A 10113-nucleotide genomic window follows, 5' to 3' on the forward strand; every position below is an offset into this window, starting at 1 on the left:
ACCCCTCAGTTTTTAAGAAGGTAAGATTTTATGCAATTGATCCACTTCTCGTCTTATAGTCACAGTCATTTTCTGCAATAGAAAGGACACTTGACAGGACCCATGGGGTCCGAAAAGGACATCTTCTTAACAACAAAACAAAAGTTGAATATGCTGCAGGAGGTGCTAGAAATAATTCCAACATCTTAAAAAGGTTCCAGGCACCAGCAAATGTAGTAACTGCTGAGTTATTATTATTTTTAGGTATTTATTGTCTTGTGAAAAGTGAAGCACTTTTCTCCGAAATAAAAACTGCAGAGAAAATATTTCAGGACTGTGGCAATAAAAACGTGTGATTTAGGCTGTAATAATTAAGTTTAAAAAAAGATAAAAATGAGAGATCAACCTTTCCATTAACTGAAAAGATTTCTCATTTTTATTCATTAAACATTTTTATTCATAACGTTAAATACAGTTTAAAAAAATGTGTGAGTACAAAATGGTGTGCAAACAGCATATAAACAAAAAAAATTACAGGCAAGAAATGAATTTAAATTAATTTAACAAATTCCAAAGAAACGTTCAAAAATGTTGTTCACAGTGAAATAATCACTCAGTTTATCTGAACAACATATTTTGACTATACGTTTATTTATTGCAACTTTCTATTTTCATTGCTGTTAAATAGGTTTTGGAGAGTGAATTTGGAGAAAAATATTTTTTCTTTAACATGGAAAAAAGTCTGGAGTAATAATAAAAAAAAAAAGACAAATTATTTTATGTGTAGGCAATAATGTAATGATTATAAGCATATAATAGGTTTTTAGAATAATTACGCAGGCTGATTTTTAAAATATATATTTCCAAAAAATATCACTGTTAGGTGTGTAATTAGATTGTAATAAAAAATGTTGTAATAAATTAAATACTTTTGAGATTAACAATTTAAACATTTAGACAAGAAAAGATAACTAAACAAATTAAAAGTATTTAATATTTTGAAATGCAATTTAACTTCCAAATAAATGAAGCTGAAACATTGTTTCTCTAAACACATTTTAAAAACGACTTATTCACACAATCAGAATCCCAGTAGATGTCAATGTAAAATAAACGCGTTTCGCTTCATCCAAATCAATTTAGTCAAGATGAAAAGACAGAATAAGAAGAGAGTTGCGGCGAGAACTCACAGGTGAGCAGAAACCGTGACCCTGGCAGCGAAAAGCGGTGCTGGAAACAGGCACAAGTGCTCAAATTGGCCTGAAAGATTCTTTTTGAGACCTGGTAGAGAGTTTTTTTTTTTTTGGCCCCTGCCCCCATTCCCTTCCTCCAAAATGTTCCTCCCTTCTTCCTCTGCCCTTTAACCTCCGCCTACCCCACCCCTTCCCCCCATCTCCTGCTTTTTCAGTTTCTCCCTCATTAAAACCAGGAAGGAGGAGAGAAAGCGCACACGTCCATACTTCCCACAAGCTCTGTGTGTAGATGAGGTGAAGATCCACATCCAAAAAGCAGGTCTACACGCGTGACATTCCTCTGTGTGGGTGGCACGGGCTCCATGTGACAAACATCCCAGACCTGCTGCAGCTCCACACGCCGACATGTCACAAATCACAGAAAATCATTTCTAATAAACTAATAAATGCCATGCGATTTGTAGGTCTGTGAGGATTGTGTTTGATGTTATTGTCATTCTTCATACCAAATAAGGATTTGAAGCATATGATGAAGTTGAACAGGTTGTGTAAATTTGGTCTTAACCAGAAATAAATGTTGCTGTTTGTTTATGATAAAACTGAATGTTATTATTTTAGGTGATTTGTTCATTTGAAAATGTATTTCTGGACTATTTAAAAATGCCAAAAATACAACGGCAATGACGCGCTTGTCTCCGTGTCCTTGGGAGAGGAAAAAGGGAGTGGATTTCAAAAACCTATTAATTTGCACTTCAGAAGCATTCCTCACTTCACCTTGTAGCCTACATGTGGAATGTGCTCAGGGGGTCAAAGGGCAACAGGCTAGAAGGGGACCCACCCCATACAGGGGCAAACAGGCCCTTCCTCAAACAAGCCTGGAATTCCAGAAGACGAAAAGAAGGGACCTCGCCAATCAGGGAAGAGAGGCCGTAATTGCCCCCCATTACCAGACAGTCACCAGGAACCCCATTCATCACCTGCCGCGACGTAAAATAAACCGGAGAGATGGATTTAATATCTAAATATTTAACAGCAAAATATAACTTTTTATGAGAAAAAAAATCAAATCCATAAACTCTTCAGACCCCGATAAAGTGTTCCAAAGTGATAAATGTCAGGAACCATATCCTGACTGAGTACACTTATTGTCTAGAATTTGTATTTTGGTAACAGTCGCATAAATACGAAATGCAGAATCATTAAAAAAAAAAAAAGTAAAAATGGACGCTTTCGTTCATCCTCTTCTTTTCTGTCCCCAGTCCCCCGAGGAATCCTGTCCACCCTGTCCTGAGAAGGAGACTTTTTGGATGCTCATGCCAGTAAGTTCAGAAATTCCACAGCCCCCCGCCCCGTCCCGCGTCTTGCTCACTGACTTGACCTGGGTGACCCCCCTCCTCGGCCTTTATGCTGTCCCCTTTCTCATCTCCATCTGCCGCGGGAAAGTCGCTGGACATGTTGAATATTTTATTATTAATTCAAATGATTAAGTGGACGGTGCAATAAGCCAGACGATTCAGGACTGCGTTGGGCCCTTAATAGAGTACAAGCGAAGACGCCCGGCTTGACCGAGGGAAGAGATTCCGGCCTCAGCGGTGAGACTCGGCCTGGCGGTGACACCCTACATCGATGTCGCCTGGTCCTCCATTGCCAGCAGCCGGCGGCCATTTTCCTGGTGGCCGGAAGGGCCCGTCGTTCTGCGGGGCTCTGGCGCCCCCCAGTGGCCGCGGGGCAGCACGGCGCCCCTCATGCAGGGAGGCTCGAACAGGACAAGGCGCCCAGTTGTCACCAGCGACGTGTCGGGGACAGAATAAAAGTGTTTGAATTACGCGGTTCGACTGCACGATTTCATTTTTAGAGAAACGTTTAAAGTTGGATCGAGCCGCCTGAGCAGCAAGTTCGACCAGATTCTGTGTTTAAAAGCAGGTTTTGCAGCCGCTGCCAGTTTGAGATTGTCGATCACTTAGTTTGACCAGATTTGGGTCCTTTTACACATTTGCAGTATTTACCAGACGTCCTTATCCAGAGCGACTTAGTCAGTAGTTACAGGGACAGTCCCCCCCGGGAGACACTCAGGGTTAAGAGTCCTGCTCAGGGACACGGTGGTAGTAAGTGGGGTTTGAACCTGGGTCTCCTGGTCCGTAGTCAGTAGTTACAGGGACAGTCCCCCCCGGGAGACACTCAGGGTTAAGAGTCCTGCTCAGGGACATGATGGTAGTAAGTGGGGTTTGAACCTGGGTCTCCTGGTCCGTAGTTACAGGGACAGTCCCCCCCGGGAGACACTCAGGGTTAAGAGTCCTGCTCAGGGACATGATGGTAGTACGTGGGGTTTGAACCTGGGTCTCCTGGTCCGTAGTTACAGAGACAGTCCCCCCCGAGAGACACTCAGGGTTAAGAGTCCTGCTCAGGGACACGATGGTAGTAAGTGGGGTTTGAACCTGGGTCTCCTGGTCCGTAGTCAGTAGTTACAGGGACAGTCCCCCCCGGGAGACACTCAGGGTTAAGAGTCCTGCTCAGGGACATGATGGTAGTAAGTGGGGTTTGGACCTGGGTCTCCTGGTTCGTAGGCAAGTGTGGTGGGACACATTCCGTTGCGCAGCGACAGTCCGCTCCGGGACTCCGGGACCAGGATTATTCAGTCGTGGACGCGGCGTGGGGCGTGTAAATAATCCAGCACGGAGGCAGAACGGTACAGTTAGATTCATGTTTATTTACAGCACAATCTTGACTGACTGGGGCAGGAGAGGAACAAATGTGAACGTCTGGGTTAAAGGAGATGAAATGTTTCATGTACAGCCCACCAGGATCCGTATTTCACACGACACGACTCTTCACGTGTTTATTTGATGGTCGCCTGGTTACACAACAGAATCCATTCGGCTGTGACATTGATAACACCAACAAAGCTGGCTCCCTCTGGTGGTGGGAGGAACAAAACATCAAAATAAAAAATCATACAAAACAAGCGGGGGTAAATCAAAAGCAGTGATCTTCCATAAAAAAAAATTAACATTTTTTAATAAACCACTTTTATAATGTCTTAAAGTTGTACCTTTGTTTGAGTGTGTTTTTCATAACGTCCATAGGGGGAAATGCAGTAGGGTCTGTCTATATACGGTTAACATCACGATATTCCTCATGTTAACAGTGTCCTGTGGTTGTGGGCAGGTTAGTCGTGTAACCCAAACAATGTTCATACAACAATCAGGTAAAATCTGGCAACAATGTCAACTTGAACACTGCCCCTTTCAAACAAGAAATCACACACACACACACACACACACACACACACACACACACACACACACACACACACAAAGGATCTGCAGATCTGAATGTCCAGAGTCCTGCCCTGCCGACCATTAAGGTCCATTTCATAAACTTTTTTGTATGGATTATATTTTTTGTGCCACCATTCTGGTTGTCAACCCTGTTATCTGATTTTGGGCGGATGGGTGAGCAAAAAATATATATATATATATTATCAGGAATGGCGAAAACTGTACATTTCACATGCAAGGCCATGGAACTAAGAGGTCTTATAAAACTGGAAAAAAATTAGCGTTAAAAAAAATTGCATTCTGACTTTTTTTTGTTCTGTCTCTCTCCGTCTCTCTCTCATACACACACACACACACACACACACACACACACACGCGACCCTTTCATTACATTTCAGATTTATGGTAGCAATGAGATGAAACACCACCGTTAAAATACCCTAAACATCAAATGGTTGGAGTCACAATCCTTAATTAGCGCTGCAGTCTGGTCTCGTCGAGGGTCGTGACGGAGGTGACGCCGTACATTCAAACAGATTCAGGCAACGGCAAAGGAAACAACAAAACAGTTCTTCTTCCGTCTCTGAGGTCTGCAACCACAGGAGAGGCAAACTGAGAAATGCATCATTCAGCTTTACAGTCCAGAGTTAAAAAAAAAAAAAAAAACTGCACTTCTCACCGACCCCAAATCACAGATGCTCCACCCATCCTGTCCCCAGTAATCACGGCTCCCTCAGTCCTTAGCTAAAACCAACACACACACACACACACACACACACACACACACCCTCCCCCCCCAACATGATACCCCTAATACGTGTGTACATCTATTTACAAAGACGTTTGTGCCCTCGCACAATGGTGTGGACACAGTTATGGTTGTTTTTTTTTATATTTTATTTAATTTTTTTTATAATGCATCGTTTCTGTATAAGCCAAGAATAAAATGCCTTTTTCATTTTTTCTCTTCTTCACTAAATAAAATACATGTATCTGTAAAGAAAGGGGAGAAGGCTGTTAGAGGTCGAAGAGAGAGAGAGAGAGAGAGAGAGAGAGAGATGGAGAACGAGAGGAAGAGAATGGTAAACCACTACGTTGGCCTGTGTGCTGGTCCCTGACAGGGTCGTCGATATTGTCCCGCCATTTTTTTTTTGTTGTTGTGGCAGCGCCATCCGTTGTCCGCCATTCATTTCTACTCCATTAAAAAAAAAAAAAAAAAAAAAGGTCACAACAGTCAGTTTTAATGAAGCTGATTTCCAAACATCAACGAGGGGAGAACATAACACCACGTGGGTTTGAGGAGCTTCAGTTCCATCCCACAAACCACTGAGTCCAAAAGGGGGAGAGAGGCCTGTCCTCCATCCGCTCCGTTCATCATGGCCGTGGAGGAGAGTGGACAGGTGAGAGGGGGAGAAGAGACAGAGCGGGACACAGACGGACCACCACGACCTGGAATGGGTTCAGCAGGGCAGGGAGGGGGAGAAACCAGGAGAAGAGAGGAGTAAACAGACTGAATGAGCATGGCAGTGGAGATCCTGTTTCACCCCCCAGGGTTTGTTGCTCTTCCTTCCCCTCCAGGGGCTGAGTGGCGGGTGGCAGCGGCCAGACGATGGAGGTGACGGGAGGATGAAATTTGTGCGCTCTCTTCCCCCCTCTGCTTCGTGTGGATGTGGGACCGTTGGATGGGGGGTGAGGAGTTGCTGTGTTTTTCTTTTTTAATTTCCTCTCCAGACTGCTGTCTCCCTTTTTGCTGACCCACAATGCATCATACTTCCAGAAAACGGGAGCTGCTGCCCTTGGCGTGGAAAGGCTCGGACCACATACGCCTCAGGTCGCCCTGGAAACAGAGCAAACGCACAAACGTCATTCTCTCCACTGTGGTGGGATCACTAGCATTCCAACCAAAAGAAGCAGCTTGTTGGCGCCTGTCATGGCTGCCCACTGCCCACCAAGGGTGATGGTTAAATGCAGAGGACACGTTTCGCTGTGCTGCTTGGTTTCACAATGACAATCGCTTCACTTTCACTCTCACGCCACAAAGGTCATTTACAGAAGATGAAAATTTGGATTTCATGATCACACACCTTCAGGTAGGCCATGGTGAGGAGAGGCAGCAGGGTGAACGGCACCAGGTAGAGAAGTGCAGGCTGGGCGGCGCGGTGGATACGAGACGCCACGGTCGCCGTGAGCAAACCTGACGGAACAAATGGAGACGTTAATGAGGGTCCCGATAAATAAATAAATGTAATATGTGAACAATGCCCAGGTGTGGGGCCTTATGATGAGGCATTGTTCTTCTGACATGCTGACAGTCTTGGTGTTCTGATTGGCCCCTGACCTTTTTCCATCCTTACTGCAGAGTTCTGACTTTCATTTTACTCCCAAACTACGAACTTCCTGAACTCCAAGAGGATCCCTGGGCAATAAATACTGAAGTAGAATTGATTATATCAGATTGATAGTATTGGGCGATTCTCTGGAGAATAAGACCTAAATGCAAAGAAATTACTGTAATATTTGCCTGTTTAATTGTTCTAATATAGATGCTCAGATAATTTCATCATCATTTAATTTCAATGTACTCTCCTCTCATGATAAGATTTGACTAATTTCAATGAAATTCAAAGCAAATTATTATCATAACCAAGAGATTTATATAGTTAAGTTTATATATTTTATATGAAAATTTATCATATGTTAACAGCACTTGACCAGGTGTAGACCAGTGACCTGTGCATCACACAATCTTGGTCATTTTAGTCGCATGTATTGGTATTGTATAAACATTATTTGATTGAAATGTTCATTGTCTACTGAAGTATTTGGTGCAATAGTTTTCTCTGAATGTTTATATTTTATTGTGGAAGTTTTTAAACTGCTTGTATGGCTTCTGTCCTAATTTTCTATTGAACTACAAACATGATGCAACAAATGACACTATCCAACTGATCATGATTTTATTCTGAATTGTCTACTGGCAAAAATGGTGTCTTACCCACGAAGTATCCGATGAGCGTGCAGTGGAAGTAGGAGACGCGCTGCATGCGACCGGACATGTTGCCGCTGGGGCCGGTGGCCTCGCCGTTGGCCTGCTTCTTGTAGTTGTCGTACCGCAGCACGAAGCACAGCAGCAGCCCGGGCATGACGATGTCTCCAATGCCCAACATGGAGAAGTGGCTGCCTGTGGAGCTGGGGAACACCAGCTTGCCCGGCAAGGAGAGGCGGGGTACGTCCCGGCCCATTCCCGGCCCCAGGTGCAGCTTACGGGAAAGGACGTCCAGAGGGTTGTCTGCCGGCTGGGTGGCCACCTTCACCATCACATTACTGTTGAAGATGTAGGCTGAGAAGAAGACCTACAAAGGGAAATTAGGGTGGGAAAAATGTATTATTATTAACTATTAGAAAACAATAAAAAAATGGAATTGAGGTTCAGGTTCAGACACAACAGGACAGTTTCCGTTGTCCATATAATAAAATGAAAAGCCCATTAACTGGTGAATTATCTGACTGTGCCCGTGTATGTTCACTAGGGGTGTAGGATGCATTTTACACGCATCCTTTTTACATGCGTGGACATACTTACCCAGAACACATCATATATGAGCAGGCCAGACAGCAGCAGGCAGGACACTTTGAGACTGGGGAGCCGTACGAAGGCGATCATGGCCACGCAGAGACCCATGGCCAGGGCTACAGGGCAACATGGATGAAAAGAACCACCATTAAAACACTCAACAAGCCGAGGGACAGCATGAGGTCCACAGGGACCCAGTACTAATGCCAAACCAGTTCTGCCACAAGTCAACCAGGCACCCATTACACCGCGGCTCAGGAATGTTAAAAAATGTAGACGGGCTGGTGCTGCCAGGGCCGAGCGGAGAATTAGATCCCGCGTCACCCTGTCATTGGATGTCACAGTTCATGACATCACGCAGGTTGTAAGATCAACTGATGCTTTCAGAAACACCATCATGAACGCAGTGATTGTTGTGATGATCTTTATCTGGGAGCTATTTAAGGAACCAGCCAACCAGTTTACTGTAAATGGAAGTTAAATATGTGCAGGGAGCACAACTTGGACGCAAAACATGACAACATTACACACAAGAGCACAAGAACAAGTCATGACTTGTTCAAATTTCATCAGTTCCACAAAAAAATGTACATTCTGATTCTGTATTTAAGATGATTTTGATCCAGAACTTTTTTATATTTAAGCTGAAAATTAATTTTCTCTGGCTTTCATTCATTTTGTGCAACCATTGAAATGACAGGAATAAAAGGTGAATATAAAATGCTTTATTGTAAAGCCTGATAAATAGCTGAATAGATAACAGCTTTGAATAAACCATGTTATTACTTGTTTTGTAGAAATCTCTCGCACCCAAACACACAGTGGCGTAATCATACCGTCCATGAGCAGCCAGTGTCCCGTCAGCACCCATATGAGCACCAGCATTACTGAGAGGGAGAAAGACAGGATCTCGGCCAGGGTGAAGCGGCCACAGCAGCCGAATGAAATCCTATAGAGAGCGGGGAGAGAGAGAGGGGGGGTATATACACAGTCTTATATGCGACTCAACCATCATGGTAAACATTATTAATACACATACAACAGTACTCTCATTCACTCTTGGCATTCATATTCCATGTATTCCTTGGCATAACCAGTCCTTTGCTTTATTGTTTTAAATGCGCATTTCCAGGCCCTACTGTGTAGATCCATGCAGACTTTGCTCAGATGGAAATGTGCTATTTTTATGCACTTCAGGGAAACGTGTACTGAGATGTAAACTGTTCTTAAGAAAGTCAGGCATGTGATGGTGCGTGGAAATCCAGGTGATGCGTCGGTCCAGTGCTGCTTAACCAGCTCTATACAGCAGAGCAGAGCAGCCCAATTTCCTTCACAGCCGAGTAGACATCCCGGGGATAAAAACGCTTCTGTACGTACGGGATGTTTTCACTCACTTGTTTGGTGGAGAACAGGGCCTTGTCAGGTACTGGCACATTGGCAATAGGAGGAATGCAAATGCAATAGTGGCTAAAACTGTAGGAGAAAAAAATGCATAATTACTAAAACCCACTCATGTGCACATGGACCCATACAGAACCAAACTCACATACATAGTGACAGAGGGGAAAACATCTTGGCATGAAATTCATACAGCTGCATTATAAATCTATGTATTTTTATGGTAGTAGCCTAGTGGGTAGCACACTCGCCTATGAGCCAGAAGACCCAGGTTCAAATCCTACTTACTACCATTGTGTCCCTGAGCAAGACACTTAACCCTAAATTGCTCCAGGGGGGGACTGTCCCTGTAACTACTGATTGTAAGTCGCTCTGGATAAGGACGTCTGATAAATGCCGTAAATGTAAATGTGTGTGTGTGTGTATATATATATATATATATATATTAGATCAAAACATTATGGCTTTATGTGTTACTTTCTCCCACGTGTTTAAGAGGATGAGGTGGATTCCTGGGTGGACGAGGTAGATTTTCAGGTGGAGAAATTTAGGGATACTTTTCCCTGCAAACACACTTTTCCATGTTTTTCTAGGCACTTAAGTCTAAATTAAATCAAGAGTCACTGGCTGTGCAAATAAGCGCTGAAGTGCAAATGGGAGAATCAGGCCCTGGATGAGCAGGTTATTTTTG

The 10113-nt window shown here is 43.7% G+C and overlaps 1 protein-coding gene across 1 annotated transcript in view; it reads right to left on the reverse strand.

Annotated features, from left to right (window-relative positions):
• Positions 1–3859: 3859 nt before the first annotated feature.
• sppl3 (signal peptide peptidase 3) overlaps positions 3860–10113 on the reverse strand; it is a 17780-nt gene continuing 11526 nt past the window's right edge. The window contains exons 5-10 of the mRNA XM_028974902.1: positions 9419–9497; positions 8861–8973; positions 8034–8140; positions 7446–7803; positions 6535–6644; positions 3860–6287 (exon numbers count right to left, since the gene is read on the reverse strand). Of these exons, the coding sequence (XP_028830735.1) occupies positions 6216–6287; positions 6535–6644; positions 7446–7803; positions 8034–8140; positions 8861–8973; positions 9419–9497 (839 nt within the window). The 3' untranslated portion in view covers positions 3860–6215. The remainder of the gene's footprint in view (positions 6288–6534; positions 6645–7445; positions 7804–8033; positions 8141–8860; positions 8974–9418; positions 9498–10113) is intronic.

This window comes from Denticeps clupeoides, chromosome 3, assembly GCF_900700375.1.
Source record: "Denticeps clupeoides chromosome 3, fDenClu1.1, whole genome shotgun sequence".
In the NCBI taxonomy this organism is placed as follows: domain Eukaryota; kingdom Metazoa; phylum Chordata; class Actinopteri; order Clupeiformes; family Denticipitidae; genus Denticeps; species Denticeps clupeoides.